Source organism: Magnolia sinica, chromosome 10, assembly GCF_029962835.1.
Source record: "Magnolia sinica isolate HGM2019 chromosome 10, MsV1, whole genome shotgun sequence".
NCBI classification, from domain to species: Eukaryota; Viridiplantae; Streptophyta; class Magnoliopsida; order Magnoliales; family Magnoliaceae; genus Magnolia; species Magnolia sinica.
The window spans coordinates 69,286,986-69,311,503 of record NC_080582.1 but is presented as its reverse complement, the minus strand read 5'-3'; the positions used below and the strand labels follow the sequence as shown (position 1 = coordinate 69,311,503).

Sequence of the window (24,518 nt, the reverse complement as noted above, 5' to 3'; positions counted from 1 at the left end):
TATCGGATTTTAAAAGCAATTATTGCTCAAACCTCATAATCAAATTCTCGTACACAAGATATAAGGTGAAAATTACCAGAGCTTTATGGGTTCTCCCCTTGCTATCCAAACAATACCCCAAAACCAAAATTGATGACAATCCATGTCCCAATATTGCTCATGGAAATCTTGAGAAATCATCTGGCGACAATCATCACAATTGCCCTTTTTCTTTTCTCAATCACAACAGGCCCCCAAAGTTTTCTGCATTCCCAAACACAAAAGAGCAGGTTCAAGCCTCTAGCGTAGTTGAACAGAGCTGCCAGCAGACTCAAGAGCATGGACTACATCCTAGCTTATCCACTGGGAAAAAAAAAAGGAAAGAAGGAAAAAGAAAAAAGATCATGGGGTTCTTTTGAAATTGGGTTCCCTTTAATCATTTCATCCTACTCTTCCATGAAGTCAGTTCAAGAGGGAGTACATCTTCATCACAAGAAATCACAGCCTGTGCCATCAGTTTTCCTAGCCAACCATGGTAAAGCAGGCCCCTCGCACCGAGCCCTCCGAAGAACCAGTATCTACACCTAACATTCTGATGACCAACTGCATCGTCGACACAGCCCAAAAGCGGAAGGGACCCAAGAGGAGTCAATGGTGGCATTGCCCTCAGACCCGCTTTTGCTTCAGTTAAAGCCCACTTGCTTATAACTGGATACACGGAAGACGCTTTCTGTGTGAGCTCTTCAAGGGCAGTGGAAGCTTCTTCTGCAGAGACGCTCGAAGAATAGTTCCTCGACCCCCATTGCCATGTTGAGCCCATGATCATACTACGTGGCCCTTGGACTGCAAGCCATGCATCGGATAAGATTGATGGGCTACGATCTCCATATTCTCCTCTGAAATGGGCAAGTCTAGAAAATGACATCTCCATGAAATATTAATGAATAAATCAATTAGAATTTATCTGGTATGACGTGCACTCGTGCTGGTTAGCGTTAGCTTTCACAAAAACAGGACATGTGGCACAATGGTGCATGACCTGGACCATTTACTGGTTGGTTCCCGATTCGGATCTCCTGCTGCAGGAAAGTCTCACTATCCGATCCATGACTTTGGATGGCATTGCAATCTGCAGGATTTAACTAGAAAAGGTAAAATCAGTTTGGTAACATCATCCACGGTGGGCCACACCTGATGAACGGCCAACTCTGGACTGTTGTGCCACATGCCTCCAGATAACAAATCAGTTCGCTGTGTTTGGGTTAGCTTTCCACACAAACAATGCACACTACAAGCTTGAATGCACGGTTGAATGAGGATCTTACTGTGTATCGTTTGGCAGATGTAGGTGCGCAACTATGCCTCTGCATGTTCTCAAGGGGAGCTTTCCGGACAGTTCTAGAAGCGTGTCTGCTTTGGCGCCTAAACAGATTATGACAGCATTGTATTCCCCTGCATAATCAAGCTGGGGTCATTCCACAAAAATGGAATTATGCACTTGAATATCTCTGAAAATTCTTCTCCTCTTAAGCATATCATTAATTCTTCTCCTCTTAAACATATCATTAACAAATTGCATCCCTGCAGCTAAGCAGTTCAAGTAAAAATGCAAGTACCAACAATTCCAAAAGACAAGGCAAGGCCTCTTTATCTGAAAACAAGTTCAATCAATTTCTCTATTCTAGATTATAAACAAGGATCCACTGAGCTTATCAGTTGGACATTGATGGAAATATAGGGGAACACTCCAGTGGTACCGGGAAGATGTGGGGCCCAGTGATGTATTCACACCATCCAACCAGTCCATAAGATGTGTCACCTCAGAAAACCCCCCCAGTCCAAAAATCAGCCCAATCCAAAACTCATATGGGCCACAGCACAGGGAAAATATTGAGAGGGAATGCTTACCGTGTGTGTGTGTGGGGGGGGGGGGGGGGGGGGGCGGGTGGTTTGCAACATGTTGTGTATACATAATCAAGTTTGTTCATACCATTCATCCAGACAAGAAGGGTCAGGATACAATTCGAACTGCTTAGCGGATCATGTGGGGCCTTGTGAAATGCAAGGGTGGGCGTTCACTCACAGCTTGTTCCATTTTATGGCCCATTTTAGTTTTGGATTGGGCAGAGTTTTATATCACAGGGGTTTTCTGATTTCTGATGTGATGCAGCTGATAGACAGGTTTGATCGTGTGAATACATCACACGGGTCCCACATCTTCCCAGAACCTCCGTAAGCATCCATTCCTCATCCTTTTCTTCTATAGTTTGGGCGGTCAATATAAGCCAATCCCATATCCACTAGGTAACATAAACTTGTCGCTTGTCAGGACATGCTTAGATAAAAAAAACTAAAAGAGAAGATTAAATGAATGAATAGGAATATATATATATATATATATATATATATAGGGAAATGGTTCTATGTGGTCGACCTCATGGGAACTTCCCATGAGGTCGAGCTGTGTGGGCCCCACCATGATGCGTGTTGAACATCTACCCCATCAGTCAGATGCACCATTCCATGGTGAGCCTCGGACTTAAGTCAATCCATGACTTTTGTGGGCCACACCACATACAAAAGTTGAGAGGGGTTACCCTCCGATTCAAACATTCATAATCATTTATTGGGACCATTGAGATGTAGTTCACAAATCCAGCCCATCCATTATGTGTCCCACTTGGACCAAGTTTTAGATGCATCCAAATTTAAGGTGGGCCCAACCAAGTGATTTTATATGTTTTAGGAATGTCTTTGCATGATTTTAGATGGTATGGCCCACCTGAGTTCCGTATACGGCTGATTTTTGGGATATCCCATAATTTAAAGTGGACCCATCAAATGCACGGTGTTGATGTTCGACACACATCATGGTGGGGCCCACACAGCTCGACCTCATGGGAAGTTCCCATGAGGTCGACCGCATAGAACCATTTCCCATATATATATATATATATATATATATATATATATATATATAGCCGAATGCTCAGCTGCGCACCAGTTCGCATGGAACTCGTGCGAACTTTTTTGAGAACTCATCATACGTGATGTGACTCCAAAGTCTGAACGGTCCACATGAAGCAAAACCTCATGAAACCCCTCGGGCCCAATTTTTACTTTGATCCAAAACTTTTGTAGGACATGAAAAATGAAAACAGTTTCCTCCCTTGATTTGCATCTCTCTTTGCTATGGGCCACCAGAATTTTAGATCAGGGTGAAAATTTGTCCCTTGGGGTTTCATGGCATTCCGCATCACATGGACCATTCGGATTAGACGCCCATGACACGTGTGCAAAGGTGCGCACATGCGTAGGTGAGCATGACTCTCTCTCTCTCTCTCTTTATATATATATATATATATATATATAAAAGAGAGATCTTAGAACAGATAAATAACAATATTGAACAGTGTGTTTGGATACAAGTTTTTATTTGGAAATACTTAAGATTGGAAAATTGCATCTATATAGCTAAAGATATATTAAAATGTTTAAAAAAAAAAGTAGTATATAAATACTGCTAAAATACGAGAATATAAGATACATAGAGCTTTTTCCCTAATAGCCTTATCAAATTGTCCAAGATGTATTTAACATGGCAATCTTTTCGAAAAACGAAGTGTCCGTGTTAGAAACAACACCCATTTTGTTGCATGCTAGTTTATTATGCCCAAATAGCATTTGTTCTTTGCATTTTACATATTCGCATGCAACAAAGACTTTTTTTTCTCCCTTGATACCAAGAATCATTCCTAAGAATTTCAACTGCTTCATATTCCACCACATATTACCACCAAATGCTTCAGTAGTCCAACCAAACTACCCAAGTTGTGCATCTACGAGGGCAATCATAGACTGACTGATATCTGATAGAGTCCAATAGAAGCACCTATGGAATCATGCACTTTTCCTCATTTCTTTTGATGGGGACATCAAGTGCACACGCGCATGCACGCTGCCCCCCCTACGCACATATGTACAGAGGAGGGTCCCACCGTCGATCTGATTCGATGATGAAGTCCAGGGAGGACCTCCTAGTTAAAAGATGAAGTTTTGGTTCAAAAGAGTAGGCCCGATAGTCAAGTAAAGCATATCATTGGATCTCATGATCGTGGTCGACTACTCGGATTAACTTCATACTTTAGGTTTTGCTTATTTATATTATTTAGAACATCATGAATGTTTTAGATTTCTTTGATTGATTTTTATTTTAGTTTACTTCATCGCCAAGTAATACGTTGCGCACATGACGCGAGTTTTGGGGTATAGGGTTTTCCTATAAATAGGCACCCCTTGTAGTTCTTTTGATTCATTGAAGTTGAATAAAAATTCCTACGTGTTTTTCTGCTCTCCGAGTTTCTGAACGTTGGAAAAATTCAAGTGGGTGCGAAACCCTCCCTTTTCAAAGGGCTAACTACCGTGGTGTGAAGCCACGTTTGTCCCAATCCGCCCCTCCATCTTATTTCGTCTATTCTACGATCATCTTCGCTTCAAATATGCTTGTTTTGCAGTTGTTCGTCTCTCTAAAGCCAATTCCAGAATCTGGACCTGCAGGAGGTCTGAAACTTTGGCGGAACACTACGCACAGACCACAGCTCGGATCAACATGAAACTTTGGGGTTATGAAGCTCAGGCCTGGCCGACCAGCCCCAAGAGGACGATTTTTGGGTACGTAGGCCCCACACACGTGCATCAAGCCTCAACCGTTGTCCGCATGTGGAGGTTGTCCTCTGGTTCAGGTTTCCTTCTTCTTTTACTCTCTCATACTTGTTTTTCATAAATCCTAATCCTAGATTGCCCTAAATCTCCAATTTCTATTCCTTTGTCACCCTAGGGTTCTCTGAATTGGAACTGGTGAATCCCATGGATTAGTGACTGGTTACTGTGCATGTGTGGATGATTCTTATTTCCCTTTGAGCATTGTTTGGTCCATAATTTTACTGATCCAGTCCTAGCCAATGTGGGCCTGGACCCGCATAGATTCTCCTTGTTTGAATGTTTGGACTTTTGTGTGGGATGTGGAATTTTTATGTTATTGTTTGTGAATTAGTATGATCTAAAGCCTAAAATCATGCATATCATATTTAAATTTCATGTCCTGCATCATCTTTCTTTCTTGGTTCTCTTAAATGAATTGGCTCTTTCATTTATAGGTGAGATCGCCACCACTGGTTGAGTGATTTTTTTTTTTTCCATTGATCTCTGTATCCAGTCTTTATCGCTATTGAAAATGTTCAATATCACTCATTCATTTATCGCACACACGGTCCATCATCAAGAAATAGCTATTGATACTGCAGGTCCCTCATACTGGAAAATGCGATGTAATCGATGAGCTTGCATGGAAGAAAATAAAGCATTACTGCACCAAGCAAATATAAGAGATTTGGGCCGTTACTAGAGTTTGTGTGGAAAAGTCACCTGCTAGTTCAAGGAGGCGGTTGACAGATTTCTTATGCATGTGGATTTCTTTCCCATAATACCCTGCTGCTGACAAATCTTTCACAAGATTTTGGCATGCCAAGAAGAGAGCCTATAAGAGAGTGCCGAGATATATGACGATTGTCAAATGTAGCAATAATAAAATCCTTAAGAGCCATTTTGGTAGACGCCTGAAAATGGGTTCATCTCATTTCAGTCAATCATAAGTATGTACAAGTAGAGATCATGATTGTTGGTTATCAAGATTATTTTCAATTCTTGAAAATGAGAAACATAGTTTAAAAACCCAAAAACTTTTACTTGAATCAATGTTCATACAGGTAGGGTGGACTCGAAACCCAAATTGACACAATAGCTATAACTATAAATTAAAAATATCACCCTACTAGGATAGTAAAAGACTAGTTATGCTTGTATAAGTATAAACATGAAAACAGATAGCTAACCATGCTATAGCTTGTTGGTGGAGAGCATTAGCACTCACACAGGTTGTGGTTTATCTCTTACCTCTGCTCTCATTTATTTTAATTAAACAGTGCCTTAACAACATAAGTGACCTGGCCTGAGTCACCATGAGTCATGTCGAGTTGACCGTAGCAAGTGGACTTGACAAGTCTGCCCGAATCAGGGCCAATTCACTTGCAAAACTGAGTTTTCTGATGTCTCGGTTCAAAGTCTCGTAGAATTGAGTTGACTGTGTCAAGTTTCAAGTCAAATCAGTGAGTTCTACAACCACAAAAGGAAATATGATCTCTATTCATAATTATGATTAACTAAAATGAGATGAACTCATTTTTAGGTATCTACCAAACAAGCCATGAGGTAATAAATGAAGACACAGGAAAAAAGCTCGTGGGTGTGGGTAAATATGGGGAAAGTATTCACACCTGAAGGTAGCGCTTAGGATGAACATTCACAGCTTGGGGCATGTAAACAGCAGAGTTGACAGGCACACAGAGATCAGGTACAAGATTCTGGGCAGCATCCTTGTGAATGAATTCTATTCTGCAACTCCCAAGGCAGTTCTGAGCATTCTACTTAATTTGAAGCAATAGATAATCAAGATCACCACAAAATAAAATTTGATAATAAACAAGGTATTTAATATCGGTAATGGTGGCTGTAATGGCCAGCCTTATCGCTGTTACGATACAGGCAACGGTTTAATTTGAAGCAATAGATAATCAGGATCACCACTAACTTAAATTCTGATAACACACAAGGTATTCGATAACAGTAACGGTGGCTGTGAGCTGTTACTGTAGGGGCCATAACATCCATTATGGGCCTGCAATGGTTGAAAATTTTTTGAAAGAAAGAAAAAAAAAAGTATCAACCCTGCATCAGCCCATTACGGGCTATCTTTTTTCAAATTGGGTCTTACGGCCCCTAGCGTATAACAGCACCACCATTACCGTTACGTAATGGCCATTACATAACTGTTTTTGAATTCCTTGAACAAAGCCATCCCACATTGTTATCAATAAAGATGTCAGAAATTACCTCCTTCAAGATATCTGCATTCTTCATGTCCGATGCAGGTCTTAAGATGCCCCTGGAGGCCACAGTCATTGTCAGAGGCATCATCTAGACAGGTTGCAAGGAGCAAAAGCTAGGCATCAGAAGGCAGAGCACACACATACTTCATATCATTACTATATGAATAGAACCTATACTGTCAACTTCAGTTGCAGGTAATGAGTGACATTTTTATGAATAGAAGAAAAGCAAAGAATGAAAAGGGATGTATACTCCATATTTCCAGTGCAATAGAACCTGTATTGTTGGCTTCAGTCAAAGGAAATCCTTATGAATTTAAGAATGAAAGGGAACTTCAATATCTTGAAGATAATATATTCAGATCTCTGAAAAAGGGGAAGGGAGGAAGGAAAAAAATGCATCTTGGTTTTCTTCCAAACAGGTTAATTCACTCCTCACCTTAACGAACAAAGAAATGCTCTGACCATTAGAAAAGTCATCCATCTCCCGAATATAACTGTGATTTTTTTTTTTGGTCTAGCCGAATCCTCAATTTTCAACTAGTACTGTGGGCAACATGATTATTGTTAAACTACATGTCTATCTTGTTCAGGAATTACCAAAATGCCTGCAGCAGATATGGTAGATCCTCCAACTCAAATCTGGCCAACAGTCCTTTAACAAATCTCAATTGTGTTTTAAACAGTTACGCTATGTAGCATGTAGCTTATGCTACGTATGTCATGAAAATAGCTCAAGTCGCATGTAGCCTACACTACATATAATTTGCATATGCTACAAGCTATGTAGCTCACATTACAAATTATTTTTCACTATGCCATTAAAACCAATTAATGTTTTCAATGATTTGTTACATTTTTATATATTTTTTTAAAAAATTAGTTAATTTTTTTTTCAATGTTTTTAGTAAAAAAAATATTAGTGACAATATTAATCAGTTTTTTTGCTCTTGAAAAAAAAAAACCTTTACACTCAATTATTATCCTTTCCTATTACTTTCGGTTGCATTTGGGTGCACCAAATATCATAAAATTTTATTAAATTTAATTATTAATCAGTCTAATTTGGTGCAAAATATCATGAAGGCACAATCTTGATTAAAAATCCAGAAGTAGCATGTAGCTTACACTACATGTTATGAAGCTTACGCCTCACACTTCAAAAGGGGGAACGCTATGCTGCACGCTATTCACTATATAAAACACTGTGAGACCTGTGTTCTGCTGGAACCTTCCATACGCCTGTTTCCGACGTTGGGATTGATTGGATTGTCAATCGCTGATTGTGCCCGTATTTTTGTACCGCAATTAGAGCTGTACACGAGCAGAGTAAGCTCGGGTACACGCTCAACTCGACTCGTCAGGTGTTTGAGCCGAGTACGAGTGGATTTTTGCTACTCGTTATGATTTCGAGTAGAGTACGAGCTAGGTAGTACTCGACTCGTATACTTGAATCGGTACTCGACTCGGTACTCAAGACTCGTACTCGACCAGGGCCCTATACCTAAAACGAAAGCCCTAATCCCTCCCGCTCCCAGTCGCTTTCACACTTTCACCCGCATGCCCAAAATGAAAAAAAAAAAAACCCTTCCCTAGTTCCCTTTCCTTCCCTCCCTCCCAGCGGCCATCGCCCGTTCAAAAATACCCTACTAGAGTTGTACACGGTACACGGTACTAGAGTATCGCCCTACTCGTACTCGGCTCTACTCGGCCAGCGAGCATGGAATCCCTGCTCGTGCTCTACTCGCCCGAGTACGAGCCAAGTACGAGCAGAAATCGATTCGAGTCGAGTCTGAGTATTCGAGGCGAGTTCGAGTCCGAGTCTGAATTTAAGCCCAGTTCGAGCAGGGTTTTCGAGCAACGAGTTTGAGCTTTAAGCCGAGTTCGAGTTATAAATTGAGATTCATTTGAATTTCAATTCGATTGTCAATTGGAATTCGAAGTTGACCGAAGTAATAAAATATATAAAACGCACATAATTTATGATTAAAAAACTTCGATAATTACATTAACATATTTACATTACATTGTTCAAAATGACAATTTATAACTAATAACCTCCATAAGAGAGTGCCTTCTTGTTTTGTCATCTGATCCATCGGAACATTTATTTTTTCGCATACATATTGGTTCACTTCCTCTGAGTCAGAAGGCGAAGAGATATTTCCTTCGTGCTCTTTTACACTTTGAACTAGATTTTTCAAACTTTCTTTATGTGAAGAATTGTATGTTGTACCCAATGCCTTATAAAATTCACCGAGACGGGTCAGAAATTTGAATTTGTTACTCCTTTTCTTCTTCTTGTTTGTCGTACTCGACCCTGCTTTAACATCGTGTTGTCTTTGACTCGAATATCGTTGAAGTCTAGAAGCATCTTTCATACTACGTTTTAAGGCGAGTTGGAATTGTTCTTCCTCCAAAGCTTTTAATCTGGCTTCCTCCCATCTTTTGTGGATGTCATTCGTATACTAGATCCAGAAGCAGAAGGTTTGAATGAAGTGGAAGGTTTTCTATTCGAATCTAACAGGGCTTGAAAAAGAATTTGGACATCCTTAGAGGCATTGGGGCATGGTTTTGCATCACCACCTTGACATGACAAGTGTAAGCGAAAGCGATTAGTCTTGTTCACAAACTTTGTGCCACACAAACCACACTTAATCTTTGTTTTTCCAGACCTTGGTGGTGATTCAACCAGGGAAGCGTAATCCCAAATGTTTGTCGATGGGTCAGATGACGACATATCTACACTCAATTTTTAATAAAAAAAATCAGAATATTGATAAATAATTTGAACTTAATATAGGAACAAAAGAAAGCAATATAAATGTATTAAAATTCAAAAATAAAAGCAAATGAACAAGCATATGTAAATAAATATCAAAGATTCAAAGTCTTCCAAACCACATTCCAAAAGGACCAACACTTTCATGTTTGCAGTTGCAGTGAAATAATATTACGGATCATTTAACTTTCAACCAAAAAGAATTGAAAAACCGAAAATAATTACTGATCTGCAGGTAGAGACTCGTCACGAATCTCAATCTCTTCTTCTTCATCATCATCATTCATATCTCTTCCCCATATCGGGCGCAACCAATCTTGCATACAAATCAACGCTTCAACTATATTTGGAGAAAGTGAGCTTGGATACTTGCTCACAACCCTGCTCCCTGTGCTGAATGCGGATTCTGATGCCACTGTTGAAATTGGTATTGATAATATGTCCCGTGTCATCACAGATAATGTAGGGTATTTTGATTCACTAACTCTCATCTTCCACCATTCCAACACATCAAATTCGGATCGCACTACGATTCGTTCCTTGAGGTACATTTCTAGCTCTGATTCCTTAGTATCAACTCCCATTCGTGCTTGTGCAAAGTATAATATGTATTCATTTGGCACATCCGGATTACCAATTACAGAAATATCCGCATCTGTACTTTCTTCAACACCCGCTGCAGGTAAAGTATTAACACACGATTTGTACAAATCTTCAAGGGCTTGACGAACCTTAGACGTCTCTGCTGCCGCTCTTTCAGTAGGATAAAGCTTCATGAAAATAAAGCTAACCAATCCCATATTACAACGAGGATTAATAACAACTGCCAAGGACATCAACAAATGACATTCGTCCCAGTATTTATCGAACTTCGTATTCATACCAACTGTCATCTGGCATTTGAAATCTGGACCCGCACTGGCATTTTTCTATAGAGCATCCTTAATCTTCCAAAGAGACGAAAGAAACAGATTCGTGGTTGTATACTTGAATCGGTACTCGACTCGGTACTTGAGACTCATACTTGACCATGGCCCTATACCTAAAACGAAAGCCCTAATCCCTCCCGCTCCCGGTCGCTTTCGCCCGCCCGCCCGCCCAAAACGAAAAAAAAAAATACCCTTCCCTAGTTCCCTTTCCTTCCCTCCCTCCCAGCGGCCAACGCCCATTCAAAAATACCCTACCCATTCCCCCCCTCTCCTCTCATTCCAGTCCGGTGCCGTCCGGCCCTGCGGCCTCTCTCTCCCTGCACCTCTTCTTCTTCTTCTTCTCTCTCTCTCTCTCTCCCTGCCGCTCGTCCCTCGGCCTGTCCGGTGCTATTCTCTCTCTCGTTCGGTCATTCCGACGTTCCCCTTAAAAAAAAAAAACCCTCTCTTAAAAAACCCTAACCCGCACAGCCACAGCAACCGTTCGGCGGTCCCTGCCCTGCCCGGTCGCCATTTCCCTTACCCTTCTTCCTCTCTCTCTCTCAGGCGCTCACATTGCCCTGTCCGGCGCCCCTGTCCGCAGCTTGTCACTGCCCTGCCCTGTCCGTAGCTCGTCCCTGCCCTGCCCGGTGCCCCTGTCCCTGTTGCAGCTCGTCCTTGGCCTGCCCGACGCCCCTGTCCGTAGCTCGTCCCACCCCTGCCCGGTGCCCTTGTCCGTCCATCAGGTAAGAATTGTTATTTTAATTGTATATAAAATAATTATTAGCTGAATTGTTAATGGGTATGATGAAATATGATTACGATAGACGATAGGATGGTGGGCTAGGAAGGAAAGCTGAAGCTCGATCCCAAGCGGGCCATCCCAAGCTCAACCTAGTCAAATAAGACCTGATAGAATATTTGAAAGGAACATGTGAGTCAGTCCTAGTTGGGGAGGTATTAAAAATTTAAAACCATGTGTTAGACTCAGGTGTTGAAATGGGCTGGGTGGCCCACTCTGCCGTGTTATGTGTATGAGCAAGTTTACACTGTTCAACAAAAAATTAAACAAATATTTTAGTGATATATAAAATGCAAAAGTACGTAAACTACTTTTTAGTATTTTAAATGACCATTAGCTAGAATTGAATTCCATTAGAAAATAATAGTTCATCCCCTCTCTTTTCAAACACGCCAAATATTCAACATGAGCTATTTGTTTTATTTAATTTAATACATTTTCATTCCATGTGTGTTTTTTATTTTTATTTTTTGTTAACTTAATCACATGGAAACAAAGGTCTACCCATGCATAGAATAAATGTTTCAGAAAAACAAAATAATGCATCTTTTGCAAATAAAATTAGTTATACCTTTAAAAAACAAACACAAATTTTACTTTGTAGTTTTGTGGGTATGACTCATAATAGCATATGAAACATTTATAATATTTGAAATCACACTAAGTTTATGAGTTGCTTTGTTTAATGCCTCTTACTATCATATAAAATTGGCTCTTCATGAAAATCACAATGAGAATCTTATGAAAAAAAAAAATTTAATAGAAAATAATGGTAGCTTTCCATACATGTCAACTTGGCCAAAATGGATTTTCTAATCAAGGCCGACTCGGTATCCAATTCCAAATACTATCCCGTCCAACCCAATTAATTATCAAGCTTAAATCTTGCATCGAGTCAAACCCACAAGCGTATTCCTGCCTAAAGTAGGTTGAACTTAGATTGGGCCCATTTGCTACCCAGATAATATTGTTTGAACTTTGAAGGTGCAAATAAAGAAAGAGAGTTCAATTAGGTGAGTTCGAATAACAGCTTAGTGGGTGAGTGGCTGACTATGGGCCCACTTCGATATATGTGTTTTAATGTCTAAACTGGTTTTGGGTCCTTTTCTTTTCTGATTTCATTTGTGATTTGGATTTAGATTGTTATTTGTTTTTGAACTTAATATAGCGATTCTTTTATCTTTGTTGGATGCTTAGTAGCTGGAGTTGGGTTTCAATAGCTTAATTGGATTTGACATTTGGGTTGAGGAATGCTCAGTGCACTCAAGTTATTACACTTAGCATTCATCTTTCAGATTGCACTTTCAATTCATTTATTGTTTGATTGTCAGGTTTTATTATTATTTGTATTGTTCTAGTTGTAGTATAGGATAATCAGTTGCCTATTTGAGGATTTCTATGTTGCCAGACATAGATTCAGTGTGTTCTTGGATGCATAGAAATTCTCAAATTGTCCCATTTTGGACAGTTCAGGGTTAAATAGATTGCAATGTCTTCATTTATTCCAATTTAAATGCATATGCCTGTTCTGGTTTCGTCTATCTTTTTTCTCTTTGTATATATTTCATGTATTTATTTCTGTTGTCAAATGTCCACAATTTGTGTTGATGATTGACATGGGAATCAAATACAAGATTAATATATTCTAGAGAGGTAAGGCGAGATGCTGCCGGAATTTCGGCGTAGCATTTAAATTGGAAAATGAAGGCATTACAATCTATTTAACCTTGAATGGGTAACTGATTTAGACAGTTAAGTAAGTATGCCCGTCTAGTGGTTTAGCCGTCTAGGTATAGCAGTATAACATATCGAGAATTTTATTTTATAGATAACTAGTTGAGACGAAATCCCAAATACCCATGGAATAGGTGCATCAGCCACATCTCTAATTATAGAGGGAGACACAGACATGTCAACTGCATGCAAAGGGAAGAAGAAGAAATCAACAGTGTGAGATGATTTCGAAGATGTGACAGTTAACAGTGTACAGAAGATAAAGTTTAATCACTGCAAAGAGTTATTTAGCAAGATTCCAGGAGGATCTATGACACATCTAATTAGACATTTGAAGACGTGTCCTAAGAGACCAAGACTCCCTCCTCCCGGCCAACAGTTGCTGTAATTTACGAAGTCAGAAGGGGACGACTCCCAAGGCGTAGTGTCCACTCATAAGTTTAACAAAAAGAAGATGAATGAGTGGTATACTAGATTAGTGATTCTGGAAGAAAAACCTTTCAGAATGATCGAAAGTAAAGGGTTTAGGGCTTACGGTCAATTCCTTAACCCTCGGGCCGAGAATGTCTCTCGCATCACAGTGCAGAGAGAGTGCATGGAAATGTACGCAAAGGAGAAGATGAAACTGAAAGAAGTTTTGGCTTTAGTGTCCAGAATAGCTTTGACGTCTGATTTATGGACGGCGTCCAATCAAAGAAAATGATACATTTCATTAACCGCTCACTTTGTCGATAAGGATTGGAAACTATGCAAGAGAATTTTGAACTTCCGCAACATTCCTCCTCCACATACTGGTTTACTTATTTTAGATTGCATCTACAGTTATCTAGAAGGTTGGGGCGTTGAAAAGAAAATTTCAGCAATAACTTTAGACAATGGTTCAGCAAATGACAGTGTCATTTCATGCTTACGTAACCAGTTCAGGGCTACAGGAAATTTTTTTTTTGAAGGGAAAATATTCCAGGCCAGATGTTGTGCCCATATTGTAAATTTGATTGTACAATGGCTGAAAGAAATTGACAACACTATAGAGAACATAAGAGAAAGTGTGAAATATATAAGGGGGTCGCCATCAAGACTGGGTGTATGGAATGACATCATCCAACGTTTGGATGTGCCATCTAAAAAAACGTTGAAGTTAGATATCTGTACACATTGGAACTCGACCTATGAAATGTTAGATACGGCAATCGAATTACAGCTTACATTTCCTGAATACGCGGCGCGTGACAGAACGTATTCTTGGTTGCCGAGCACAGATGATTAGGCCAAAGCACAACAAGTTCACACATTTCTCAAAGTTTTCTACGATTGCACGAAGATTTTTTCTGGGAATCAGTATCCAACCGCGAATCTGTTTCTTCCGTGATACTCTACAGAAAAATGTCAGTGCGGGTCCAGATTTCATACGCCAGATGACAGTTGGTATGAAGACGAAGTTCGATAAATACTGGGACGAATGTCATCTGTTGATGTCCTTGGCAGTTGTTCTTGATCCTCGTTGTAATATGGGGTTGGTTAGCTTTATTTTCATGAAGTTTTATCCTACTGAAAGAGCGGCAACAGAGACGTCTAAGGTTCGTCAAGCCCTTGAAGATTTGTACAAATCGTATGTTAATACTTTACCTGCAGCGGGTGTTGAAGAAAGTACAGATGCGGATATTTCTGTAACTGTAATCCGGATGTGCTAAATGAATACATATCATACTTGACATAAGCACGAATGGGAGTTGATACTAAGGAATTAGAGCTAGAAATGTACCTCAAGGAGTCAATCGTAGTGCGATCCGAATTTGATGTGTTGAAATGGTGGAAGATGAGGGTTAGTGAATCAAAATACCTTACATTATCTGTGATGGCATGGGACATATTATCAATACCAATTTCAACAGTGGCATCAGAATCCGCATTCAGTACAGGGAGCAGGGTTGTGAGCAAGTATCCAAGCTCACTTTCGCCAAATATAGTTGAAGCGTTGAATTGTACGCAAGATTGGTTGCGCCCGATATGGGGAGGAGATATGAATGATGATGATGAAGAAGAGGAGATTGAGATTCATGACGAGTCTCTACCTGTAGATCAGTAATTATTTTTGGTTTTTCAATTCTTTTTGGTTGAAAGTTGAATGATCTGTAATATTATTTCACTGCAACTGCAAACATGAAAGTGTTGGTCCTTTTGGAATATGGTTTGGAAGACTTTGAATCTTTGATATTTATTTACATATGCCTGTTCATTTGCTTTTATTTTTGAATTTTGATATATTTATATTGCTTTCTTTTGTTCCTATATCAAGTTCAAATTATTTATCAATATTCTGATTTTTTTAAATTAAAAATTGAGTGTAGATATGTCGTCATTTGACCCATCGACAAACATATGGGACTACGCTTCCCTGGTTGAATCACCACCAAGGTCTGAAAAAACAAAGATTAAGTGTGGTTTGTGTGGCACGAAGTTTGTGAACAAGACTAATTGCTTTTGCTTACACTTGTCATGTCAAGGTGGTGATGTAAAACCATGCCCCAATGCCCCTAAGGATGTCCAAATTTTTTTTCAAGCCCTGTTAGATTCGAATAGAAAACATTCCACTCCATCCAAACCTTCTGCTTCTAGATCTAGTACATGAATGACATCCATAAAAGATGCAAGGGAGGAAGCCAGATTAAAAGCTTTGGAGGAAGAACAATTCCAACTCGCCTTAAAACGTAGTATGGAAGATGTTTCTAGACTTCAGGGATATTCGAGTCAAAGACAACACGATGTTGAAGCAGGGTCGAGTACGACAAACAAGAAGAAAAAGAAAAAGAGTAACAAATTCAAATTTTTGACCCGTCTCAGTGAATTTTATAAGGCATTGGGTACTACATACAATTCTTCACATAAAGAAAGTTTGAAAAATCTAGTTCAAAGTGTCAAAGCGCACTAAGGAAATATCTCTTCGCCTTCTGACTCAAAGGAAGTGAACCAATATGTATATGAAAAAATAGATAGCAGTTCCGATGGATCAAATGACAAAACAGGAAGGCACTCCTCTTATGGAGGTTATTAGTTATAAATTGTCATTTTGAACAATGCACTGTAAATATGTTAATGTAATTATCGAAGTTTTTTAATCATAAATTATGTGCATTTTATATATTTTATTGCTTCGGTCAACTTCGAATTCCAATTGACAATCGAATTGAAATTCAAATGAATCTCAATTTATAACTCGAATTCGGCTCAAAGCTCGAACTCGTTGCTCGAAAACCCTGCTCGAATTGGGCTTAAATTCAGACTCGGACTCGAACTCACCTCGAATACTCGGACTCGACTCGACTCAATTTCTGCTCGTACTCGGGCGAGTAGAGCACGAGCAGGGATTCCATGCTCGCTGGCCGAGTACGAGTAGGACTCGGGCATTAAGAGCCGAGTACGAGTAGGGCGATACTCGGCTCGGCTTGGCTCGACTCGTGTACAACTCTAACCGCAATAACCCGAGACCTATACCCTGGCGACCATGCGGGAACTACGATTTTAATGCTGTGCGGCACGCTCCGTTTTGATTATCCGGATAGTGAGATAAGCACATTTGCGTAAATCAAGGTAGGCACACACCTAATGCAAGCACGTGTGGTGTAGACCCCACTTGCTAGGAATCCAAAAAAAATTTCTACAAACATCTTGGCATATTCCCTATCCCATGTCAAATGACTTCACCCTACTATTAAAGACAAAAGACACCCCATGCCCCTCATAATCTTTTTCAAATTTCAAAAGACATCATTACCTAGCCTTTGTCAAAAGACCCAAATACCCCTACAGAAACTACTAAAGCACCCTTATACTATCTGCATTATTTACCTAGCCTTAGCATGCAATTTAGGTTAAATCATATTTTATTTTCTATTGTTTACTCTTAATTAATTGGTAGGTTAAAATCTTTTGTAGGGGTATTTGGGTCTTTTGGCAAAGGCTATGTAATAATGTCTTTTGAAATTTGAAAAAAGCTATGGGGGGCATGGGTGTCTTTTGTCTTTAGTAGGAGTATGGTGAAGTCATTTCACATCGGATAGGGAATATGCCAAGATGCTTGTAAAGATTCCTTTTGGATTCCTAGCAAGTGAGGTCCACATCATGCGTGCATGCATTGATATATGTGCCTGCCTCAATTTACATAAACACGCGTATCTCACTATGGGTATTGAAACAGGGTGTGCTGCGCTACGATTCCAGCGGTCGACAGGGTGTAAGTCTTGGGTTGCTGCACGACAAAAACACAGGCACGATTGGTGATCGATAATCTGATCAATCCCAATGTCGGAAATAGGCGTATGGAAGATTCTAGCGGAACACAGATCTCATAAACACCGTCTCGAATCACCCCCAAATGCATGTACTTGGACCTCGCATGCCATGATCTGAGAACCACTTCACCATCTAGAACTTATAGAATTCTTCCTAATTTTGGACCCCAATTTCAATTGATCTTTGTTTTGATTTTCCCCCTTTTAGGTCACAATAGGAGTTCAGTTTGGTCAAACAGCCTTTTCCCAGCAGTTTAGGGTTGTGTTTTTGGGATTTTTTAAAAAAGATCAGTTGCCTCCAAGACATCGACTTCCGTGCTTACATAGACTTGATGCTTTTTAATTTGGAAAAGATTGTGTACCCATGTGTACACCAATAGTCGGTGTAGTTGATCTCCTAGTGCATCGAAGTTAGGCAAGAATTGTAAGGCAAAATGTGGAGGGAATATCATTTTGAATCTTGTTGAGGCCTACTGATCATCCTTGGACAGTGAGAAATTGAAGTACAATGGCTTCTACACACCAAGTACAAATAAGACGTGAGTTTTAAAACATTGTTAGAAGTTCAATTTTCTTTAGATGGAAATCCCTTCAATAAATTATCATAGTTCTCTAAATTTTGAAAATACAAAAAATTGCCAAAGGCAACTCTGTCTTTAAAAACACGTTCAAATGAGCATGAAAATACGAAGGATTGAATTTCCAACTCCCAAATCCAAATAAGATGTGAAACCCTTCCAAATACAACAACTTCACAAGTCTTAAATTCATCAAATTTCAAAATCACCAAGATTGATAATCCAATTCCACCATCAATATGCCCAAATCTACACAAATCCAGTCCTTGCCCATCTAAGAAACCTACTTAAAACCATAATGACCCCACTTGTTTTCTTTAAGGAAATGAAAAGGGTCCTGCAACATCCCTTTCCTGATGAAGTGAAAAAGAGACAACATTAACTAAGGCAGAAGATAAAGAAAAGTTAAGAGTTGTTTGCAAAGGGTTACAAGAAAAAATTTGTGTTAGAAATGAAGCATGATTCAACAAAAGAGACCATTAAAAGTTCCCACGATACCTGCTTAGGGCTTTCTCACCAAATCCTTATAAAAAGTCCAGGCTGCAACCAATCCCCAGTCAAAATGACTCCTGCAATATGCTTTCACCTTCTCCATGGTAAAGCTATGGACAAAAATCTCTCTCCCAATCTCTGATCTGAAACAGTAATTGAACCAGCTGTTTTCTTCTATAAAAACAGGTCCCCCACACCATTTGGAAGTTATATCCAAGACCTAAAGAAGTTCAAGAACACAATGACCGTGACACCATATTTTTTGGTCAGTTTATAAGAATTGCAATCGTTTGAGCTCTCTAGTCTCAAACTTCATGGACTCACCTTCTTTGTATCTATTCATTTTGTTTGAAACCTTCGTATCAATGTGACCCATCTAACCTAAAGGTCTTGTAGATGAAGGGTCCTTACTTTGTAATACGGAAAGTTCACCAAATGCAACAACACGTGATGATCATATTATCCATGTCTAAACCCAATTTTCATACCATCGTAATGGCTAAGCCCTGAATTCTGCCCTACTCATTTATACATTAATGTCTGAAATTTAAAGATAGATATAGCAGCAAATTCATCTTACAGTGGCAACCAACTACATTTCAATTGCTACTATAACATAAGCATACCCCTGGTATGCTTCATAGAAAATGCGGGCATCATCTCTTCATGGTGTGGGTCTCAGACTTTTTGAACATTCAAAGTACACAGTTTTATCTTCAGAGCCTTACTCCAACCTATCTACCCATCTAAACGCAATGCTAATGGTTTCCCCCCATCCGTCACGCATGTTATTGTGAGGCCATGTATAGAGAATAAGATTACAAACATAAACGATCAGGTAAGGCCCTCTCCCTAGGGAACAAGATTATTGTGGAATAAGGCTCCTCTCCTTTAGGCAACCCTATGAACTTCAAAATATTCATGATCCTTCCATTCAAATACGCAAGTTGCCTTTTCCAATGTTTTATGTATAGAATTGTGGATGTCGTAGTCTTTAACAGTTGGTGTTTTGGTTCTTACATGTGAAAGATCATGGATGGATACTGGAAGTCTGGAACACTGCAGTATGTTCTTTATAATATATATTTCATGTTCTCAAGATAATTGATTAACGCATAGATTACCATCTCTGCTTCATCATAAACCATCAATGTCAGTTATTAATGTCCCTAATCGCCATGTGTTAGCTCCTAATCTCCCTCCCTGTAGGGGTGCAACTTGGGCTGGTTGGGTGGGGTTGAGGGTCAATCCAAGCCTGACCCAATCTCAAGAGGATCCAACCCAACCCCATTTCCAATCCAAAATACTTGACCCAACCTGACCCGACCCGACCTCAAGAGGACCCAACACAACCCCAATTCCAACCCAAGGTGCCCAACCCGAAATCCTTTATGCTCTAACCCAACCTGACCTGGCTTGAGCCAAATACATGTGATTATTCCCAACCCAACCAAAACTGAGCCAAAATTGCTCAACCCGAAACCAACCTGATTCCAAATAAGGTTGGTGTTTTCCAACCTGAACCTGACCTGAGGACCTTGGCAACTGACCTGAACTCAAGTGGGTCAATTGGGTTTGGATTGACTTGAATGCAAGTTGCATCCCTAATTCCCTCTTTTTATTTTATTTATTTCTTTGCTTTGCTGCTTCAAACCTAACGCTTCACATGGCATAAGGCACCACTTTTCCTTAACATTACTTAATATTATGAGGAATAAAAATGGGACTCGTGCAAATGAGATGAGGAAGGTGGTCTCATGTACACATGCCAGTGGGAGTGCACATCACAGACCATTCATCAGGTGGGCCCCATTGTGATCATTCTCAAACCCAAAATCAGGCCAGTACACTCACTGGGTGGTCCAAAAACGTCTGTTGAATATGGACCCTTGGTCAACTTTTTTTTTTTTCATCCATACATTTTCTCATACACATATGAGTTAACGAAAAACCTGATTAGTGGCCTAATTTTCTCAAACAAGGGACGTTCACCATAGGCACCAATTGAGAAACTGTCTGGATCTTGCACAAGTGTGCCACATAGGCACATGTGCAGTGGCACATGTGCAGTGAGGCCCCTTCTCCATGTTGCTTACATGAGTCCTGTTACTAGAGCTCCAACGCCTACGCAGAAGTGATAACAGTTGCTCAAAATTTCTTGTTTGTGCATCTTAGTAATCATTCTTATATAATTTTAGTGCCATGACCTGTATCAAAACCCACTGAATAGCACAATCATACAAAATAATGGATAAAAAAACCTTCTCTGAACTAGAAGTCCATTAGAATTGCGTGTGAAATCTTGAGCTTCTCGCTCCGTAGTTCTTCCATCTTCAGCTGTTTCTGCAATGCGTAACAACTTTAGACACTCTTCCCAACATTCAGCTCCACTCCACAGCAGCTTAGCTGCCAGTTTGCAGTAAGGAAATCCCATGCAACAGTATCAAATGTCAATTTTCATTCACACCTAAAGCCTAAAACTAATCAAACTCACAAAAGATGTTTCATTTTATTATTATTATTTTAAAGAAGCAAAAACGAAAAAAAAGAAGCTTTTATTTTATTCTATTTTATTTTTTGAGACGAAGGCTTTTAAAGGAATATAGTACCATAAAAATAGAAAAAATAGAAAATTGACAGGCATCTGCAGAAAAGAAGGCATCAATTCATGAAATGTAGAGATGGGAACCTTTTGGTGAATAAGGATGAAGAAGTCCTCCAGCAACCCCGGATGCACCACCGCCAATCCCAACTTCATCATAGATATCAATGCATAAATGTGTGTCCTTGGGGCTATGCTGCATGATATTATCACTTTTGAGAGAGAGAGAGAGAGAGAGAGAGAGAGAGCACAATACTAAACTCTTAATCTATACGAGAAAGATACCAATAATGTCAAGATTCAAATTTTTATGCAGCTTTCACTAGTGAACCACAAATGTCAAGATTCAAATTTTTATGCAGCTTTCACTAGTGAACCACAAACGCACTGCGCACAGAAGTTCCATGAAGTATCATCTCTATGGTACACGTGGGATGTGTATCGTGATTGGGACAGTTGATCCTATGGGCCATCAAGTCCGGAAGTGAGTTTTTCAAAGATCTCAGCCATCAAATAATGTGCGGTATGACTGTTGAATGTGAATGGTTCTCTTCTTTGCTCAAGTCTTTTCTAACTGTTTATTTTGAGAGCAATGACTGGATATGTCCGATCACTCAATTATCAGGGTAAGGTTCATCCAGGTGAAGCCCTGCCAAATCAACAGCCCCAATCACCATGCACATGTGCCACATGTAAGTGTAGATGTTTAGTACATCACTTTGTTGAGCAAAATGAGGTTACGCACAACACTGGCATGCCTCAACAATTTAAAGTAAAAAAAATGGTTTCCAGTTAAAGTAAACAATGCTCAACTGAACTGAGTACCATTTTCCCCTTGGCTGGTGATAAGTGGACCAACCTATCCATGATCCAAGCTGTTCATCTGGTAGATCACGTCATGAATGGAACATGCTGCAAAACTTCTCCCCATCAGAAAATCTTACCCATAGAATTGGCATTTTTTTAACTCATTGACTGCATATGGCCAACAATGTGTAAAATATTTCTATATATATATATATATAAAATGTACCACCAACAGCCGGAAACCAATCAGATACATAAGATATTCCAATGGAGGAGAAGTAATGGAATGACCCCATCCATAATGTGGCCCATCATATAAGTGATGAACGACGTGGATCATCAAAAGGTGGGCCCCACATGGTTCAGCTGCTGCTCTCAACAGAAAACACTGTCATTTTGTTCTCTTGAAGATCATACTACTTTCATAAAATATCAAGGTCATAAGTTCATAACATTCTATTCCTCTAATTAATCAAGCAAGCATGTAGATATGCCAGAAAAGAAGGGAAATGATATTGGCACCCACTCTGTAATTATCGCAAGACGACATTATATAGCTTTGTACTATTTTATTACAAAGAAGTAGAAATATGGGGTTGTATTTATCAATCATGGTGGGTCGTGTAAATCAAGGTTCAAAAATTGCTACATGTATTCATTGTGAAACAGTCTTGATATGATACGATACATTCAAATATTACCAAGCATGGTGTCATGTTGATCGTATCGATGACACATACTGATACAAGTGATTCATTCTCATACAACCAACTGGGGTAAGATTTTGAACTTTTGGTTCAATAGGGGTTGAGAGAGAGTTCATTGCCACCTTGAGAATGGTGGTGACTTGTACTACTTACATGTAGCACTCATGTATGACTATCCATATCATCCAAATTTAGGGATGCATTGTGGACTGACCATATCCCTAAATAAAAAACATCAAGAAATCCAAACCATCCAATTGATGGCTATCAAATGGTAGTTTAAAAGTAAAATAGCGAGCTGTCCAAATATCAAGGTCAAAATCAGACGGTTACTATCACTTTCTTGGTATAATTGTTTGGTTATGCTCCACCCACAATTGGGTCAGTGATTTGAATGATCTGGATCACCATAAAATTATGACATGTTACGACTCTGCAGTTGCAGAGCCCTGCAGAGTCACCACCATTTTTGAAAGGTGGTGAACTATGATAGGAGTCTAATCCCTAGTTTTGGTACTAGAAACAGTAAGCAGGCTACTATGATAGTTCACCGCCATTTTGAAAATGGTGGTAACTCATGCACCTCTCATGTGGCACTCGTGTACGGATATCCAGGCCATCCAAATTGTGTTGCACACTGGGGATCGAGTGTCTCTCTAAAATAGCACTGTTTGAGCAATCCTAACCATCCTGATGACGGATTTCAATAATAGTAAGTGGCCCAATTTCCAACGGGGAAATATGATGGGTATGAACTTCTCCATGTAATTCCTGGGCTATACTCCATCGACAGTCTGGCTAGCGATTTGGATGGTCTAGATTCCCTACAACTATGTCATGTGTACAGCCTAGAGTAACCAACATCTTTAAAACGGTGGTGAACTACGATAGTAATCTAGTCCTATAAATGGCAGATAGGAGGAGAAGGAGAAAGGACCTGTAAGAGATGCCAAGCTACAGATAATCCAGCAAAGCCAGCTCCAATCACTGCATATCTGAACCCACCCATCATGTCATTTATATAAATACAGCATCCCAATTGGAGAGAGAGAGAGAGAGAGAGAGAGAGAGAGAGAGATTTTTGGGTATTGGGTTTTAGAGGTGGGAGGTGGGGTAGGTGGTTTTGTGCGTGCGTGCGTGTGTGTTTGTGTGTGTGTGTGTGTGTGTGTGAGAGAGAGAGAGAGATAGAGAGAGACCTAAGAGGTTGTTGTGAAGAAGAAGAAAAGGAGGGCTTTGAGGAGGCTTTGTTGGTGTGGTGAGGAGGTTGGAGAAGGGATTTCCATCTCAAACGGTTCTGCACCATCAGCTTCACCATTATCCTATTTGGCGGGAGTCCCAGAGCGCGCGGGTCCATCACAGAGGACGACTGGAGCTTGGGGCTATGGCAGGGACAGATATACACACACGAGTTATTTGATACTCTGGTAGAGTGTAATGGTCGATACACAGGCACTCAAAAATTCTACACTTTCAATGTAGTAGGGAGGACTAAGCACGTGGGAGTTTAGTTGCATGTTGCCTGCTGTAGTTGGTCCACTGTCAATGACCCTGAGTGTGCCTGCACTTACTAATGGTTACGATTAGCCACGGTGTATTTTTGCAATGGGACCGTGCCTTAACCCCCATCTCTCCAATGTCAGTCACATGACACTTATTTGGAAGCCATCAACGAGTACTGTGAGATGTAGTTTATTTTGCAAAAGGAGTGTAAAAATATTTTAAAAATAGTCATAATATGATGTAAATTTGTTATTACCGCACATGTAATCGAATGTGCAGCAATACACCAATTTTGATGTCCAACACCTTAACTCTCCAATCTTTGTCATGGGCAAGTGACCACTTATTAACTGTTTACATATATGATCAGACATAAGTAGTGGATCCTTATTCTTGC

The 24,518-nt window shown here is 39.8% G+C and overlaps 1 protein-coding gene across 3 annotated transcripts; it reads right to left on the bottom strand.

The window, feature by feature from the left end:
• Nucleotides 1-24,030, bottom strand: LOC131216928 (uncharacterized). Of its 3 annotated transcripts, XM_058211560.1 has the most exons (10): nucleotides 23,818-24,030; nucleotides 23,559-23,616; nucleotides 21,933-22,019; nucleotides 21,195-21,303; nucleotides 20,767-20,911; nucleotides 6,928-6,979; nucleotides 6,312-6,458; nucleotides 5,404-5,515; nucleotides 1,305-1,431; nucleotides 1-875 (listed from the first exon to the last, which is right to left on the bottom strand). In XM_058211560.1, exons 3-10 carry the CDS (start codon nucleotides 21,972-21,974, stop codon nucleotides 416-418), a joined length of 1,194 nt encoding a protein of 397 aa, XP_058067543.1. In that variant the 5' UTR covers nucleotides 21,975-22,019; nucleotides 23,559-23,616; nucleotides 23,818-24,030; the 3' UTR covers nucleotides 1-415. The 3 variants fall into 3 exon arrangements, with proteins under 3 accessions (XP_058067543.1, XP_058067542.1, XP_058067544.1); XM_058211559.1 differs by lacking the exon at nucleotides 21,933-22,019; XM_058211561.1 differs by lacking the exons at nucleotides 21,195-21,303; nucleotides 21,933-22,019; nucleotides 23,559-23,616; nucleotides 23,818-24,030 and having other exon boundaries at nucleotides 6,928-7,011.
• Nucleotides 24,031-24,518: the final 488 nt, after the last annotated feature.